The 20,025-nt window shown below is 37.9% G+C and overlaps 1 protein-coding gene across 1 annotated transcript in view; it reads left to right on the forward strand.

Annotated features, from left to right (window-relative positions):
* Nucleotides 1-20,025, forward strand: part of LOC101890026 (serine-rich adhesin for platelets) — a 53,340-nt gene that overhangs the window by 20,085 nt on the left and 13,230 nt on the right. The window contains exon 2 of the mRNA XM_059123103.1: nt 6,783-10,281. Within this exon, the coding sequence (XP_058979086.1) occupies nt 6,876-10,281 (3,406 nt within the window). The 5' untranslated portion in view covers nt 6,783-6,875. The remainder of the gene's footprint in view (nt 1-6,782; nt 10,282-20,025) is intronic.

Raw genomic sequence — 20,025 nt, forward strand, 5'->3', positions numbered from 1 at the left:
CGGCTTTGTTTTATTCCCTAATTTGTGTGGTATTTCATATGCTCGACCCCGCCCCATTTTAATTCCATCCCATTAAGGTTATGATTGATTGCCCGATTGAATGACGCTTTCACATCTACATAACGTGTTATCAAATCCAACACTTGCCGACATCCGTCCGCTTGACCTCTTATTTAATACCAAATATAAAAAATTCAAAATTACATCATTTCTTCTCTCATATAAATCACGTTTACGACTTCTGCTTCTTTTGTTGCCAAACAAGTAATCAATTAACTTTCTCTGTGCGCTCTATTCAACGACCTCTGTTGTCTTTCTCACATTACCACCACTTCTATATTTTTTTTATTTTTCCATCACAGCCATTGTTTATTCCTGATCCTCCTTATTTCATAGTTTTTTTTTAATAAAATATTTTTGGACAAGTTATTGGACAATAGTTGTGTGTTTGAAATTTGAGTTCCCAGTCTCAATTTGAAACAAAAAATAAAAAAACTAAAAGTTCAGAAAAATGTTATAACATTTTTTAAATTACATTTAAAAATTGTAAATTGTATGAAACTCAAAAATTAAGGATTTAGGTTTGAAAATGTTGCACTATATACAGGGTGAGATGAAAAAAACTCTAACCAACTTCAGACTGCTGTCATTTCTAAGCCACTCGCCCGACAGCTGTTAAAATTATTCCAGTGACATCTCATTATATTGTTTACAAGCGTACAAAAGTATTTTGGTGAGAATAGTCCAGCGAAAAAGTTATTCGAGATGGAATTCAAGCGTGATAGTGCGACTTCGTTATATTTGGCTGGAAACCCGCAAGTGGCTATCGTTAGAGCACTCCAGCATTTAAATGTGAGTAAATCTTTTGTAAAAAAGCAACTTGATTAAAACCCGCATCGCAGTGGCCGGAAAATGGCTCGTGAGCTGAACATATCGCAATATTCCATTCGGCAAATGTTGAAGAATGAGCTCGAGGTACATTCATTTAAATTCCAAAAAGTGGAAGAACTTACACCGCAACAGATAGAAAATATACTCAAAGAGGTAAAGAGTTGGTTTTCTCCGATGAGGAAACATACGTTGTCCAGCAGTTGTAAGCAAACAAAATGATCTCGTTTACTTGCCAAAGAGGTCAGATGAAAATGTGCACCTTCGGTTGGCCACCAAAACTCAAGCGCCGACCATGGTGATGGTGTGGGCCGCCATAACAGCCTATGGTCGTTCTCGTTCTCGCTCGTATTAATCGACCCTGGTATCAGCGGAAATGCCGAATATTATTGCGAAAATTGTCTGGAGGGTGTATTAAGGCCTTGGGCACACAAACATTTTAGCCACAGACCTTGGTAATTCCAACAGGACTCAGCACGCGCCGCCCAAGAATGGTTACAAAATGAGGTTCCTCGCTTCATTTCCAGCGCACAATGGCCACCAAAATCTCCGGATATCAATCCGTTGGACTACTGTGTCTAAATATTTTAGAAAGCAAGGTTTGCACTAAAAAACACCAAAGTGTCGGTAACCTCAAGCAAGCGCTTTTCCGCGAATGGGCCAAAATACCGCAGAGCAACATTCGGGCAGCTTGTGGTGGTTTCATTGGCCGTTTGAAGGCCATAATTCGTGCCAAAGGGGTCCAATTCGAACAAATCTAAACTTATTCTAAAATTTGATGCTATTTCTGACACTTTTGCTTTCATTCAAAAAAATTAAAAAAAAATATAAAAATCATTGAGTTTGACTTTGTTGAAGTTTTTTTATATCACCCTCTATATTCCGTATATTATTGGACATTTTAAAAAATCATTTAAATCTTTGATTTAACGAATAGAATTTTGTAAGTTTTACATTCCTCAGTCTAAACCTCTAACCTCATGCAAAATTCCGTGTCGATTGTTATTTAATTGTTAATTGCTTACCATCATCTCTGAAAATAATAGGTTTCTATTCTGACCCTACCCCTACCTCCATGCACATGAACAGATGGATGGACACACATAGCTAGATTGACTCAAATCGGCGAGACAAAAAGATCCATATAACATTCTACGTCCAGGACCAATATTTTGAGGTCTACGAGCATTTGTAGTCTTTCCAATATATTTTTAAAAAATCCACAATCAATTATAGTTGTTCAAAAATATTTTTAAAAAATCCACGAGCTTTTATAGACTTCCAAAAATATTTTTTAATATTCCAAAAGCATTTATAGTCGTTCAAAAATATTTTTAAAAAATCCACAATCAATTATAGTCGTTCGAAAATATTTGTAAAAAATACACGAGCATTTCTAATTTTTCAAAAATATGTTTAAAAAATTCACGAGGATTTATAGTCTTTCAAAAATATTTTTAAAAAATCCACGAGGATTTATAGTCTTTCAAAAAAAATTTTAAAAAATACACGAGCATTTCTAATCTTTCAAAAATATTTTAAAAAAATCCACGAGCATTTCTAATCTTTCAAAAATTTAAAAAAAAATCCACGAGGATTTATAGTCTTTCAAAAATATTTTTAAAAAATCCACGAGGATTTATAGTCTTTCAAAAATAATTTTAAAAAATACACGAGCATTTCTAATCTTTCAAAAATATTTTAAAAAATACACGGGCATTTCTAATCTTTCAAAATTTTTTTAAAAAAAATCCACGAGGACTTATAGTCTTTCAAAAATATTTTTTAAAATCTAGTCGTCATCAAATATATTTTTAAAAATCCAGTAGTCATCAAAAATATTTTTAAAAACCCAGTAGTCTTTCAAAAATAATTTTTAAAATTCACGAGTCTTTCAAAAATATATTTAAAAAATCTACGAACATTTATAGTATTTCAAAAATATTTTTAAAAATCCAGGAGTCTTTCAAAATTATTTCTAAAAAATTCACGAGCGTTTATAGCTCTTTAAAAGCATTTATACAACACAGTGTTGTAGGGCTCTTTCTTAACAATTTTTTACCAAAACGTTTTCCCAAAAAATCTCACAGATACCAATGACCTCCGAGCAGAACCATTAATTAAAAACAATTATTTTTAGTTTCAGTCAAGCGGCCATTTCTTCTGCTCCCTAACTAGGCCAAAAACTAAACATTCTCCAATCAAGTCTTAACCCAAATCCTCTATGCAAATTTCTCGATGTGAACTACATCGCCCGCCTCTCTTTCTCTGGCTCTAACCCCCAATTAAATTTCCATTTCAGTGACGGGAAGAAAAACCCCATCCAACTCATTAGAGAGAAGAAACACAGTTAAAAGTGAAAAGTAACCAATTTTTCTTGGCACAACAAAACAAATCTATAATTATCTCCAAGAATTCAGTTTTTTCTTCGAAATCTTTTCCACAAAAATTAAACAACTTCTAACTTGGTCTTCTTTGGTTTCTTAGAATGAGAATACGAAAAAAGTACTGAAACTTTCTTCGTTCGTCTTATTTGAACAATAGCTGAAATGTATATTCAAACATTCTACTTCTGCCAGAAGAAGATTGAAAGCAAAGTTCATTACTTTCTATTCAGATGGTCACAGGCGACCGATGAGGGAGGCAGCGAGCGGGTGATTGAGTGACTGCATGAACGAATGAGTGGTTTGACTTTCTTGGTTGGCATGGTAATGAAACTGTATTCGAGGGGACATGTGGTGTACAAACACCAAACTTTTCAGTTCCAATGAACCGTCTCAAAGATAGGGAGAACAGAAAAAGTTTTATTTATTTTTTTTTTTTTTTTGGGAAAAAAAGTGTTCTTGGGAAATTTCCTTATGATTGGTTAAAGTTCTAAAGTTTCTTTGGGAGAAGATTTACTTGGAAACCGAAACGAAATTAATAGAATTCTGTGTTGTTAGTTCTTAAGAAATTGTAAAGGGGTTGGTGACCGATTTGAAGAAAAAACCGTAGGGACGACAAGTCAATCCTAATGTGTTAAATTTCGGACAGGGCTTCTATAACATGTTAGCTCAGGAAATGATGAAATTGTCAAACCTAAAATCTTCATTTCAATCTGCAGTGATTCAGAATCCAAATTTTCTTTCCATTTTTTTGCAGTCTTTGAACCAAATTTTTATAGAATTTCTTGTTTAAAAATTTTTTATTTAAGGGTATCATAGCCTTAATCTTATTTTTTCTTAAATTGTAAATTTCCTCATATTTTATGTTTAAAATTTTACATTTCCAAAACCTCTTGTGAGTTATATGTTTCGATCACATCCCCCTTCCATTCTCCACTCAAAAAATCAAACTCCAATCACATAAACCTGCATTTCAATTGACGACCTCTTTCATATTCACACATCCGTATGAGGTCAAAGATTTTTCACTCCAGACGTTATGCAATTGTGCTAATTAATCGTTTCTAGACCGACCGACCAATAGGCAGACAGACAGCCAACTCAGCCCAAGTAGCGGTTATGGTAGCCAGCCACACAATCGAGACGATGACCCAAGAGTGGTGTGAGAAATGGAGCAACAAACAAACGTGTAATTTGAAATATCGTTTAATCTCCATATGCAGTTGCCGCTGGTATTTGCATCATGGAACACTTGGAATGGAATGGAAATGTTTTCAGGTTGCAAATGAAAGAAACACGAATAACGGCTGAAATGTAGAAACTTTTTCAGACCATAATGAAGGTGCAATAGCTGAAATTAACAAACGTTTGTCTAAGCGAAATGCACTGTAAGAAAACTTTTAGAGGAATGTACCAAGAAAACGGAGGTGATTTTCAAGAAAATTAAAAAATATATTTCAAGGACTATATTTCAATCGGGGACCCAGTTTTTAAAAATATTTTGAGTGGACTATCAGCGTTATAATCGCGGATTTTTTAATAATAGGAGAATTAAAAATTTTTCCGGTACAATTAGAGCAATATGGTAGATTATCAAGTACCCGCTACTTCGTTCACCATACATTTTTAGATTCGCTCCAACAAATCGTATTAAGCCTTTTTACTTCTCAAAATGCACAATTTGTTCTGTTTGACAACATTTTTTAATCAGGACGTCATACGTCGTACTAAATATTCAGACTTTCAGGGTTTAATATATTATTCAAGGTATTCCTTTTTCGGAAAGAATATAGGCAATTTTTTATCTTCTACTTCAATGAACCCACATCCAATTTTTCTGTGCTATGTAAATCCTAGAAAACAACAGCGACCTCAACATAAAATTTCAGAATTTCACCTTTATCTCTTCACCCAATACCAAATTTAGTAATACACCCATATCCAAAACAAACTACATCACTACATCCCGGACACCAACAGTGATACAAATTTAGTACTTTTCATACAATTATAGTAGACATATTCAAAACCACCTCCATAACTCAATTCCAGGCACCAACAGAGACCTCAATACCAAATTTGAGAATTCCAGTCCTATTCCTTCACCCAATCCCAAATTTAGTGATTTAGGATTCCAGCTCTATTCCTTTATCCAATACCACATTTAGTACAATTTAGTACAAATCTCCCAATCTCAAACACAAATATCATTAGTAGTCTATATATCAAATTTCACAACTGTATCTCTATCTCTTCACCCAATAACAAATTTAGTACCATTTAGTACTTTTCGTACAATTATAGCAAACTTCTCCAATAACCAACCTCAATATCAACTTTCGGGATTCCAGCTGTATCCTTTCACCCAATACCAAATTTGGTACTAGTTAGTAAGTTTCGTACAAGTATAGTATACATTTGCAAACCCACCTTCATACCTGAATTCCAGATACCAACAGAGATTTCAATATCAGATTTCAGGATTCAGCTCTACCCCTTCACCCAATCTCATATATAGTACAATTTTGTACTTTTTGTACAATTATAACACACACTTCCAAAACCACCTCCATACCTCAGTTCCAGATACCAACACAGACCTCAATTTCAAATTTCGAGATTCCAGCTCTATCCCCTTGCCAAATTCCCCCGACTATAATACACATTTCTATAATCACATCCATATCTCAATTCCAGATACCAAGAGAGACCTCAATATCACATTTCAGTTCTATTCCTTAACCCAATACCAAATTTAGTACCATTTAGTAAATTTCGTACAAATATAGGTCGCATTTCCAAAACCACCTCCATTTCTCAATCCTAGATACCAACAAAGACCTCAATATTAAATTTGAGAATTACAGTCCCATGCTCTCACCCAATACCAAATTTAGTATCAATTAGTACTTTTCGTAAAATTATAATACAAACTTCCGAAACCACCTCCATATCCAGGCAACACGTGAACAGTGACCCTAATACACAATTTCAGATCTCATGGCACCATTCACCCAATATCAAATGGTACATAATATAGTACTATTTATAGCATCCATTTCCAAAACCATATCTTTATCGGAAACCAACTGCCCACAGGGACTTCAATACAAAATTTCAAAATTCCAGCTTTATCTGTTCACTCTATACCAAACTGTTCCAAATTTAGTACCATTTTACTACCTATCGCACAGTTAGTACACATTTCCAAAACCACCTTCATATCTTGATTCTCATACCAAATGCCAAGTCTTAAGCTCCAACCTTGGTTCTCATACCAAATGTCAAGTTTAAGCTCTGTGGTGTCCAAATAGTACCATTGTATATGTTTCGTACCATTTTAGAACTTTTCGTAACCTTTAAGTTCGAATATCCGAAAACACTTCGATACATCTATCCTGCACTCAATCAGTGAGGATTTTTGAAGAAAATATCAAATGTATTTTGTAAAGTTATTGAATATCTGCATAATCCAATAAAAATGTATATATTTTTTACTCTTCGTTTCAGATTATGGCCTTTTATCGAACGGAATAAGAAGAAAACCCCCCTTCAAAACGTCAGGTGTAACGTCCGTTAAACACACACACACACCACCCCATCATGTCTTCGTCCATATGTACACATTTCTCCCAGAATGCCTGGAAAAAAGATTTGTGTTCGAATTGTTTCAAATCGAAAGATGAACACAAACAAGCTGCTGCTGCCTTGGCCGCGTCACGTTCCAAATACACAGCGCTTTCATCGAGTCTAAGTAGCAGCCTCAGCTCCAAGTCCACTACCGATCCAAAGACTGATTATCCAAATAAGAATAAAAAACCGACAAAGAGTATCATCAAACGGGCAGCAGGAAAGGCAACGGGGAAACACAAGTCGCACAAGGTGAATTTTCCCAAAAACATCTCCGAGGTTATTGGCTACGGGGGAGAATGGTCCGATGATTCGGATGATGATCATGATTTTATGAATTTAGCCAATGATAAGGATGATGATAAAATATCGGGTTCCGATGATGAGGAGACCATTGAATTGAAACGTATCACTCGGGCCAATACCGATTTTAATATGAATAATGGCAACCTCTTAGGAGATCCGCAAGAGAATATCAAGAAAACGTTTGCTGCCTTAAAATTGGGTGCCCCTCAGGTGGATAAGGAGGGTAAGAAACAAACATTGCAAATAAATGTTTTGCCATTTGGGGCCAATGAAACAAAGGAGTTGAGCACAAAGAGTCAGCTGTCAACCACATCAACGGTGGCAAGTACCAGCAAGACGGCTGTAAAGGCCAAATTTGAAACCAAAACAGAGACTACAACAACAACAAGCAATACAAAAACTGTGGTGAAGAAATCCACGACTACATCTGCAAGCAGTTCGATGTTGTCCAGTAAATCCATTAGTGAACCCTTGCCCTCCATGGAAAGTGATGGCAAGGATAGTCCACCAATTGAAAGGGCCATGGAGAAATCTCTGCTCGATGAAATTTCCGAGACCTTGGAAAAGAAACAAACCGAGAAATTGGCCACAGAACAAAAGGCCTCTGCAGCAGCTGGCAGTACTGCCTCCACCTCCAGCAGCTCTGCAGGTAAAATTAAATTTGAAATTGGCAGTTTAGCCGAGTCGCTGGAGAACAAAACCTTTCTCGACCTTAAGAAGCCAATCGTGCGTAACCCGCCTATCACAAAGGATCAAGTCAAACCCAAAGTGAATGTCTTCAATAAATATTCCGATTCGGATAGCAATTGCTCGGATACGGAAAATGGTATTTCGGCCTATTACGATGTGGTGGAGACATCACAGACTTACGAAAATTTACCCGATGGAAAATATGAAAATAAAGACAAGGCTAAGGCCCAAAGCTCGGCGAAGACGGATCAAACCGATTCCTCTTCGAGTGTTTTCTCTTCCTCACAATATATTACCGATATGTTGCTCTCCTCCAAGACCCGGGCGGCCTCCTATAATCTACATGAGGGTAATTTTATGACCAGTAAAATAACATCGGATGGCTTGATTGTCACCAAATGTAGCTCCGATGATGCGTTGGACTCCACGGGTAGCAGCTTTGATGGCAGCAGTGACGAGGAGACTTCATACAACATGATACGCAGCGAATCGGACTCGGGTATTGGCATTAGCATAGGTCATGATTACAAAAATATTCATGTGGCCGAAAAGGACAGAGATCGCCTGAGAATTGAAAAGAAGCTAAGTGCCAGTACCAATAATTCCGACTATGAAGATATTCAAGTTGCCGATCAGAAGCCCCCGATGACTTTGAGGGAAATTAAGCTTAACGAAGATGTGGAAAAATCGGCTCCCTTTATTATGGAAAAGTCCAGGGAATTGCATGGCGAACCGGATGGTAGTGCCGATCCGGATGGTAGTCTTGAAAATCAAGAGCCGCAGGAAATTCCGCCCTTACCTAAGTCACCACCACCCACAACAAAGGTCATTGATGCCCGACCTTCGTTTTTGCATGGATTGCAAAAGCAACATCCTCCCATACTCTTGAAGAAACCTGATTTGCCAGTTAAGCCCTTGGTTTCACCCACGCCCAGTCCCATGAAGACTTTCCTAACAAAACGGGGTCCACCAACCTCAAGCAGTGCTGTTAGTGGCATGCAAGGGCAATCCAATGATCAACAGCAAGTCATTTCACAGCTGCAAATGATCATGTCCAAATCCATGGAAAATCAAGACAATGACTCCTCAAAGGATGACAATAAACTGAAAAAGGGCAAAGCTCCCAATCCTCCTCCGGCCACTGAAACCAAATCAAGTGCTCCATCATCTCCGGAGACTGATTACAACATGGAGGAGGAATTTTCCAAGCAACAAAGCAATGAGACAGCCAACAAGACCCACACTACAGCAGCAGCAGCTGCTAAGGAAGAGGAACCCAAAGAATCCTCGTCTGCAGGAAATGATTTTGGTAACTCCTCCCCAGGCTCCTCAATTTATACCCGTAAAATTGGCGCCATGACCAGTGCTGGGACGGTGGGTAAAAACTCTGCAGCCGCTGCTGCCATACGCGAAAAAGATAAACGCGAAAGAGCCATAATTAATCCAAAATTCCGAAGTCTCAACACCTTTGCCACTCAACGCAGCAATGCCATTAAGAATCTGCAACTTCAGAATGCCACCTCCTCGATCAGCTTCAATCAGTCGCTAACACCTGAACCCAAGCCACGTACCCCCAAAACCCTATCTGCCTCTGAAGAAAATCTCACTGCCGACTCATATCCTGGTGGCAGCGCCACCAAAACTGTTACCACATCCATGTCCATCACGAATATTGCCGCCGCCTCTTCCTCCTCCTCACAGGCAGGCGATAAGAAATCCTCTGCCAATCAAGCCAAAACAAAAACGAAGTTTTCCATTAAGAAATTTTTACGCATGGGAGCCAGTAAAACTACCGAGAATCTAACCAAACAAAAGGAAAGCATTTATTCGGAAATTTGCACGGGCGAGGAGGTGGGGGTCTCGGGCAAGCCACGTTTAGTCATCATCCATCCCATAGACATTAATACCACAGCTGTCGAAGTGGTCAAGGACATAACAAAGACAAATGATTCGGTTACGGCCCAAACAGTGGCTGTGGTCACGGCCAAACCGCCGGCACCTCCTCTACGTTCGGTGGACACGCAACGTAGTCACGAAATGAATAAGCCAGCAAGGCCACCGCCACCAAAAAGTGCAGAATTACGTAGAAAGCAACAGATTGCATTGACCACATCATTGCCAATGGCATCATCGGGAGCAGCAGCGGCAGGAACATCAACATCAGCAGCATCCTCATCCGCAAACGCCAGCAATGGAACAGGCAATGCCAACAGCAGCAGCAACATTACTTCCTCGCCCAAATCAACCGCCACATCTTCAACCTCATCATCAGCCGCCAGTAACAACACCAACAACATCCGCATCATAGGAGGCGCTGGCGCTGCAGGGGACCAACAAAGCGGTTCGATAAAAAGCAAGTCGGACAATGTTTATGCCAATTTAGGTGAGTACATAAAACCTTAAAAGCTCATAAAAACAATGGCAAATATTTATGCTGTCTTGAATGTCGGCTTTAAAAGGTCGAAGAGAAAAAGACAGAGACGTAGCAAAGGATAATGTTCGATGAACATCTTCTAAAAAGAAGATCTTCAATTGATTTTCTTTGCGTAAAAGGGAGTTTCAGGATAGTTCCAGGATGTATTCTATAGGAAGAAGAAGTCCCACAGGTCTCTGAAAGACGAAAGCTCTTTCATGTACAGATATGTCGATAGATGAGTAGGTAGATAGTTTAGATATTTCTGAGATGTTTATATATAGAGGACCTTCTAGAATCTTCCACACCTCCTATCCAGTGGTCACTTATACCTAGAAGACCTGTAAGAGGTCTCAACTTCAAGTGACCTCTTATGACTAAAAGAACTTTCTAAGAACTTCCATCTCTCAAAAGATTGAAAGCCTGCCAGAGGTCTTTAAAGCACGTAAGACATTTCCGAAACCTTCATTGCCTCAGGGACCTTCCAGCATTGTTCTGATGCTAGAGGGCCTTCCAGAGGCCCTCAATGTCTGGATGGCCTTCGAGAGGTATTTTATGCATAGAATAACTTCCAATGAAATTTTATTTCTAGAATATCTTTTAGAGCCTTTATGAAAATAAGAGATTTTTCATGGGCCTCTTACTCCTTTTGGAACTTCAAAGATCTTCTTTATAGAGAACTTTCAAAGGTCATTTTAATAAGGAACATCACTCAGAGACTCTATATACATAAAGAGGGTTTCTTTATCTGAAAGAGTTTCAAGAACACCCTTTCCTAAAAGCGTAGCTCCTACAGACTCGGACTCGGGTGGCAGTACGCCTGCATGTAAAAAAGTAATCGAGAATAATCCATTTTTCTATGGCACTCGAATAATAAAGAGATCATATCTTCTACACCTGTAGGAACATCCAAAGATCTCTTGGAAGCACTTCCACACATCTTCTTTACTGAAAATAATTTTGAATGAGAAAGGCCTTTCGGGCGCCCTACACATAAGGATCTTTCAAAGGGACTCTTTTATCTAGAAGCATAGTTCGGAAATGCTCGCTCGAATTCGAGTAAAGAGCAAATCTCGTTCGAATTGGAGTGGCAGTACCCCTGTGAGTAAAAATGAAAACAAATATACTCTATTAATCGATAACATTCGAATAAGAACGAAAAGACTTTGTTAGTTTCCGAGTGAGAGTAAAATGCTAAAAGGTTGATGTGCATTGTCGCCTAGCTGTACGAACAAAGGCTATGGTATTGTTGTTGCTTTCGTTGTCTTACACAAAATCCACGGGTCCCTTGCTTCCATTCAAAAACTCTTACTCCATTTCGAGCATTTTGAGTCCCACTCTTACTAACAAAACATGCGACCACTCCAAAATAAAACAAAAATTTGAAGAGTAACCTTCATGTAAAACTTCTACTCTTCGAGCATGCGAGTATGTTTCACTCGCGAGTATAAACGAGCAAATATAAGATTTTCCAAAACACTTTCAAACCCGGAAAACTTTTTTAAGATATTTTTTTTCTTGAAGGTTTTTTTTCAGAGATATATTCAGACGATTCTCAGAACTGCCAGAAAACTTCTCAGTTTAAAACAATTTCTAGTGACCTTATAGAAGAATTTTCTAAGAAAAATTAAAAACGTCATTATCAGAAGCCTTAAATGCCTAGAAGATTATCTAGAGGTGGTTCTGAACCTTTTCAGACATTTACACCATGCAACTAGAATTTTCCCCAGCTGTTTTCTAAGGGTCCGGTTATGGAACACCGCAACTGATCCCAAAAGTTGACTCATTGCTTACATTCTCTCCTTGGTAACCCAAATCATAGATAAGTATATTCCCTTGTACAAATACTTGTGGATATAATCTCCTACTCCATGCTGTATTCTCTTCAAGAAAAAAAAACAAAAAAATATTGCGTGTTTAGGAGGCATTATAGTCATTGCCATGATGACGATGGCGGTGTTCATGATGATGATGAACCATAAACGGACGAAGCAACAGTGCAAAAAGAACACTGAAAAAAAACATTCAACATTAAAAAACGACAGCTTATGTCAGATGACAGAATACCTTGAAGGCTGTAGTCAACACAGTTGTTTGATGAATTTACAAGCTACTCCAGACACCCTCTCTCTCGGTTCCCCAGAACTAACCTGGTCAATTCAACGAGTATCGTTTAAAAGTAATTAATTGCAAACAATTTTTTCCATAGCCCAACTTGGCTGCCGTGACCAGTCTTCATGTCATGCCATGAATGATGTTTGATGCTGTGCGGACATCACTCTCACAACAACAACAACATCATTGTAGTCATCATCCTCATATTTTTGATGGAAAACTTCATGAACAGATATGAAAAGTTTGCGTAGTTGCGTAATGCTTTAGAGTTTTTTCCTTCTTCTTCTTCTCTTTTTCTAATCATCTATCGTTCTTTTCTGTTAGTTGGGCGTTGTTGTAACTTTTGTTCCGTTGGTGTGCACAACACTTCCTGGAAATGAGGCATTAGACCAGATGAACCAAAAAATCTTCAGTTCTTTGTAATGGTTCTTTTTACTCTCTTTATTCCTATCTCTGACCACAGGATGCAATGCTTTGGCCAGGAAGTTTACGATTTGAGATTAAATTGAATTTAATGATGTGTCATGAAATGTAGAAACATTGTTGCAACTTTGTGGGAGAACTACTTGCAGGAGGGAGAGACAATTGAAGTGATGTATTTCATGAGGAATTTTTGTAGTTCATTATACCCTACACCACAAGGTGGTCAGGATATTATGTCTTTGTGCATTTGTTTCTGACAGGCAAGAGGAAACGAGATAGACCCATAGTTCCTTTTGATGATCTGCATAGAATCACATTCTGAGTCGATTTATGCATGTCCGTCCGTCCGTCTGTCCATGTATTTTTGTAAACAAAGTACAGTTTGCATTTATTGTCCTATCCAGTACAAATCATTTGTTTGGCCACCCTATTGAAATTGTAGATAATCGGTCAAAATTTAGATATAGCTCCCATATATATCTTCGTCCGGTTTGCCTTTTATTGTGCACCAAACGTGTAATATCAGTCCGAATAGTATGGAATTTAGCACGTACGATCAGATTGGATCTGAAAATAAGTATGCCAAATTTGATCGAAATCGGTTCAGATATAGCTATAGCTCCCATATATATTGTTCATCCGATTTGTTATTTTTGTCCTCCGCAGCCGTAATATGCACTCTGTAACAACGATATTCAGGGAAATATATCAAATACAGCTCAGAAATATCTTTGCCAAATTTTATCGAGATCGGTTCCGATTTGGATATAGCTCCCATATATATTTTTATCCGATTTCAAATTAATTTTGCACCAAATGGGCAATACAAGTCCGAATTTAAAAGATACAAATGCTTCGGCATATTTAGTCCTTTGAACTTTAAATTATAATCATAGCGTGTATGATTGAATTCTCCCATAAAAAACTTTTAATTTTATGCGCAGCTCTACTAAATTAGCAAAGTGGTATCATAAAGTCGGCCCCGCCCGACTTTAAGACTTTCTTTACTGGTTTTTATCATAAAATTCCTAAACTCGCTTTTTTTGTTCTGCTTGGAAAAAGGGGAAATGTTCTTTCACGAACTATTTTAGGAAAGAACGTGAGACTTATTGATCTCGATTAAAACTCAGCATTACAAACTATTAAACAAGCTAAAAAGTATCAGTCGGTTTTGCCGACAGATGTGTACTCTGAGGCAATGTCGGCTTTTAAGATTTATTTTGATTGTTGTCCCCCCATAAGGGGTCCAAAGTCCAAAGTAGTGGACCAATATTGTCTATTTGGTATCCGATCTTTGTCTTATATAAATATTACAACGAAGAAATGTGTGTGAGGTACCATAGTGCAACGAAGTACTCCACTTCATATAATACTAATGAAAAAATTGGGATGTGCAAAATTTAAAGAAAGTCGAACATTTCCACTTATTTGCAAAAGAATCGCTGATTTCTTCGCAAGTTATGAGAGTTAAAAATATGGAAAACTGTGAAAATTTCTGGGGGAGGTTCCCGGAGGGTTTGGGCCGATATCTATAATCTTCACACACAAGATCTTGTAATGGAAGAAACTTGGGATGTGTGAAATTTGAAGAGATCGGATTTTATTAGGCATTGTTTCACGCCATGGTTGTGGAGGTACCACACGGAATAGACTGATGATATTTTCCATCTTCATACAAGTTCCTGTCTTAGTTTAAATATTGGGAAGTGTGAAATTTGAAGAGAATCGCATATTTATTTCATCAGTTATGACAGTTATAATTACTCAAAATTTTTACCGCTGTGGGACAGGTACCGAAGGGAGTGGGCCGATATTTTTCATTATATTGTGTTAATAGAAATATTGGAATGTGCTGAGTTTAGAAGTAATCCGGTGGTCATTTCGTCTTTATGAGTTTCATGATCGACTCCAAATGTTCCGAGGATATGGTGCAAAGAGAGCTAGGGTTTCGATGAGGCACATTTTGGCCGTATCAAATGGGTGAGATGAAAAACTGCAACTAACTTCTGACTCCTACCTTTTCTAAGCCACTCGTCTTACAGCTGTTAAAATTATTCCAGTGACAGCTCATTATATTGTTTACAAGCGTACAAAAGCATTTTGTTGAGAATTTTCCAGAAAAAAAGTTATTCGTGATGGATAGTGTGATTTCTTTATATTTGGCTGAAAAATCACAAGTGGCTATCGTTAGAACACTAAAGCATTTAAATGAGAATAAATCGTTTGTGTCTCGTACCATCGCTCGTTACCGTGATACTGGTAGCGTAGCCCGACGTTAAGGAAGTGGACGTAAGAAAACTGCAACATCAGCAGAAATGATTCGAAAAGTAAAGAAGCGGCTTTATGGAAACCCGCGTCGAAGTGGCCAAAAAATGGCTTGTGACCTGAACATACAGAGTTGCCCATATTCGACGGACCCATGACTATTTTGGGCCCATTCCAATCGACGAGGCTTGTCCGCAGGAAACATTCTTTGCGTCAATTGAATTTTGTACAGGAACAAATGCAAATCAATGCGAATAATCCGTTGTAAAGTGGACCGAGCCATGCCCAACTGCTGAGAACGGCGTTTTTGGGATGTTCTTGGGGACCTCTCAACACTGGCTCCTACGGCAGCGATATTCTCGGCCGATCGCCTTGGTCGACTTTTATATGGCCTCTTCGGATTAGAAAGAGCCTTACCAGTCGAACATTTTTCGTATAAACGCTTAATGGTGTTCTTAGAAGGCGCACTTCTCACATTTTTTAATGTTTTAAAAGCACGTTGAGTTTTCACAATTGACTTCTTCTGTTGAATATAAATTTCAAATATTTCGCGTGGCGTGTATTGGAAGAGCTAAAAAGTTGCTTCGCTTAGCTGAAAGTGGTGTACTGCCGAATTTGGTTTTCTTCGGTGAGAAAACATTCGTTGTCCAGCAGTTTGTAAACAAACAAAATGATCGTGTTTACTTGAAAAGAGGTCTGCTGAAAATGTGCACCTTGGGTTGGCCACCAGAACTCAAGCGCCGGCCATGGTGATGGTGTGGGCCGCTACAACAGCCAATAGTTGATCTCCGCTATTATATGTATTATACAAAAAAATGCCGAATATTCTGGAGGGTGTATTAAAGCAAACATTTTGGCCGCAGACCTTGGACATTCCAAAAGGACTCAGCACCATCGCACTCAGCACGCGCCACTCAAGAATGGTTACAAAATGAGGTTCCTCGCTACCAAAATCTCCGAATACCTATCCGAATACCAATGTTGGCACTAAAAAATATCAAAGTGTCGATCACCTCCAGCAGGCGCTTCGCCGGGAGTGGGCCAAAATACCGCAAAGCAACATTCGGGCAGCGTGTGACGATTTCATTGGCCGTTTGAAGGCCATAATTCATGCCAAGGGTGACCAAAACAAATTTAAACTTATTCTAAAATTGGATGACATTTCCGACATTTTTTGCTTTCATTCAATGAAATTAAAAAAAAATAAATTATGGTGTTTGACTTTGTTGCAGTTTTTTTATCTGAGTAAAAGAGGAGGCATATCTAATATATTTTCTAATTCTGTAGTAAAACATAAGGAAAAAAAGAGAAGCCCAACACTCACCAAAGATTTAACGATTTCAATTTTGGAAGCTTAGTTATTCCTGAAAATAATACAAAGGACATTTATACTATATACACAATACCTATCTACCTACACTATATTTACACTATACCTATTCTATAAATATTTACTGGATTTAACTTAAGTTCAAAAATGGTGTCTGACTTTAACAATTTAACACAGATCAAAAAATATACCGGAATTTTTCACCTTAAATATAACGAATTATTTTTAATTGTTTATTATCCGCTATTGTTTTATGCAGCACATTTGTTATGCTTTCGATAATATTAATGACCACCAACCACACCCAGCCTCAATTATCTCCAATTAACCTGTAACGGTTTCCATTGGCACTCAACAATCAACAAATGCAGAGATCTCCGGCCTTGGAGGGAAATTTAACCTTTTCTTGGCCTTAATAAACAAAAATCTCAAATGAAAATAAATGCCCAATGCAATTCAATGGAAGCCATGATTTATGGAATTATCACCAGCTGATGGTTTGGTTTGGCTATTGTAAATTCACACACACACACACACATCTTGAGAAAACCAGCCATACGCACTTGACTTTTACAAACCAATGTTTTCTAATCCCACTTGACCATATGTGGATTTTCTACATGGAGATGATATGCATACATGAATATGACAGAGATGATCCCTTCAACATCACCTCCGGCTGTGGGCACACAAAATCCACACACACACATATCAACAATAACATCAACACTGTGTTGCGGTAAAGTGTTATTATTTTTTGTATATATGTATGTGTGAGTTCTTCTTGTTGTCCATGTGTGTTTTGATAAATAAGTGGCCCAAAAATCTTATTGACATTTTGACCCATATTCCCCCATGCAGTGTCGGTTGAGACCCAAATCAGTTTTGAAAATTGTTACAAGTACTGTGTGTTGGCAATAACAGAACAGGTATGGTCAGTTGGATAATTTCTACCGATATGGTTGTGATTGTGTGGTGTGTTGGGAGAAACGAGGAGATGTAGGAAAAACATTCTGAACATTCTTTCTTCAATAGGGGTACTCACTGCTTGTGCATGGAGAAAAATGTCATTATGCGCTGGAAATTATGCAAGGAACCTCATTTTGGAACCATTATTGGGTGGACTCAGGACTCAGCACCATCACACAGGCCTGTTGGAATGTCCAAGGTCTGTAATACACCCTCCAGAATATTTTCGCGATAATATTCGGCACTTATTCTGATGCGACGGTCGATTAATACAAGCCGAGTGCGGCCATCGGCTGTTATTGCGACCCACACCATCACTATGGCCAGCGCTTGAGTTCTGGTGGCCAACTGAAGGTGCACATTTTCAGTTGACCTCTTTGGCAAGTAAACACGATCATTTTGTTTGTTTACAAACCTCTGGATAACAAATGTTTTCTCATCGGAGAAAACCAAATTCAGCTGTTCACCGCTTTCGGCCAAGCGAAGCAACTCTTTAGCTCTTTTGTGCCTATTTTCATTCTGTGGCGGTATAAGTTCTTGTACCTTTTTGGAATTTCAATAGCTTTACCCCGAGCTCATTTTTCAATATTTGCCGAATGGAATATTACGATATGTTCAGCTCACGAGCTATTTTTCGGCCACTGCTTCGATCAAGTCGCTTCTTTACTTTTCAAACCATTTCCGCTGATGTTGTTGTTTTCTTCCGTCCACTTCCTTGACGTTGGGCTACGCAACCAGTATCACGGTAACGAGCGATGGTACGAGACACAAAAAATTTATTCACATTTAAATGCAGGGGTGCTCGAACGATAGCCACTTGTGGTTTTCAGTCAAATATAAAGAAATCACACTATCATGCTTGAAATCCATCACGAATAATTTTTTTTTTCTAGAAAATTCTCACCAAAATTTTTTTGTACGCTTGTGAACAATAAAACAATATAATGAGCTGTCACTGGAATAATTTTAACAGCTGTCGGACGAGTAGCTTAGAAATGACAGCAGTCTGCAATTGGTTGAAGCTTATTTAATTTAACCCTGTATGCTGAGGAAAGCGTTTTGAAAGTTTACAACGAAAAGTAACAAAAATTTGAAAATTTTCAGAAAGCTCACTTGATTGGATAATATGGACAAGACCTTCAAAAAAATTAAAATCGGGGATAATCTTTATATAATGGCTGTACCAAAAAGTGGAACTATTTTTTAAATAAAACGTGAAAGTATTGTCAAAGCTATATAAGGACATTGATTTGGGTTAAGAACCCAGGATTCCTAAGATGTGTTTTTAATATACATGAATTCCTATTTAGACTCTTGACTTGCCGCGATCATGTTTAAAGAAAATTTTGGACCACATTTAAAAAAGGGCCAAAAAAAGACCTATTCGTTGGCTCATTATCTGCTGGAAATTCCCAGGAATTATTTTTTGTGTTGTCCAGCTAAATATGTACTTTATGGATTTCTAAATCTTTATCTCGTAAAACATTTGCAATGGACTTTCAAGTTGAACTTAAACACCCCTAATGAAAAAAAAAATCTCAATAAAATCACGTTCTTCCAGTGCTAGTCTTTTAACTCACTATGACAACGAGTTTTCCATATGGAACTTCATTATATCGAAAACCGTTCTAAGTCGCACTTGTTTGTGTGCAATAAAAGCAGGTGTAACAAGTTACCCAAAGAAGTTGAAGTAGGAGATGGCTGGCGGCCACACGAAGACACAATAATGATGACTACACAATGGCATAATGACGACGATGATAATGGCTGGTGTTGAAGTAAAAAAAGGTTAATATACAGGTTCTGACTTCCACCTCGGGCATTGCATATTGACACCTTCTCTCCATGTGTTAGTTACAAATATTCCTGTTCTTCTTTCAAAAGCTCTTTCCCCCTCCCGCTACGAAGAGAATTTCTTTCTTTCATTCATTTATTTTTATTCCTCACCCGTTTGTCTTCCTGCCCTCCCTCTGGCCATTTATTCATCCGTTTTGGAATCTTGCTTAACCATTTCGATTCTCTCGGCATGTTGTTGTTGTTGTTTTGGTCATAATCTCTGTATGCAAGTTTAAAAGTTTTTATTATTATTGTAGCTTCTGTTTTTGTGTGCTGGCAAATAAGTGATGGTGTTGGTGTCTGTTGTGCATTTAACCCACTTTAATCTTTAGCTGTATTACAGCTCAACCATGCCGCAGTGTTGTTGCTCATCATGGAATTTTGAGATTGCTTTCCCGTCAACCGTCGTCGTAATGGTCGCTTTACTTCTTCTTTTTCGTCTTCTATGTGTTCCTTCCCTCTCAGCTTTGGTGTCATTGTGGCTTAGACTTGTTACCAAGAATTATATTTTGTCTGCCTCGTTTTGGGTTTATTCTAAGCTTTCTTATTCGTTATATGGTACCGTTAACTTGATTAAAATGCGTGGCTGCCGTTTTTGGTTGCTGCTTCTTACCACCAAAGATAGTAAGACGAGGCCACCAAAAAAAAAAGACACCAAAGTAATCAATGATGCCGGTTTCGTGGTGCGAACAGTAGTAAAGTTAGGAGACAAGTACGAAAATATAATCCGTATATAGTGTTTTCTTAAGTATTGCAGATAAAAATAGGAGGAGTTC

This window comes from Musca domestica, unplaced genomic scaffold, assembly GCF_030504385.1.
Source record: "Musca domestica strain aabys unplaced genomic scaffold, Musca_domestica.polishedcontigs.V.1.1 222, whole genome shotgun sequence".
Classification (NCBI taxonomy): domain Eukaryota; kingdom Metazoa; phylum Arthropoda; class Insecta; order Diptera; family Muscidae; genus Musca; species Musca domestica.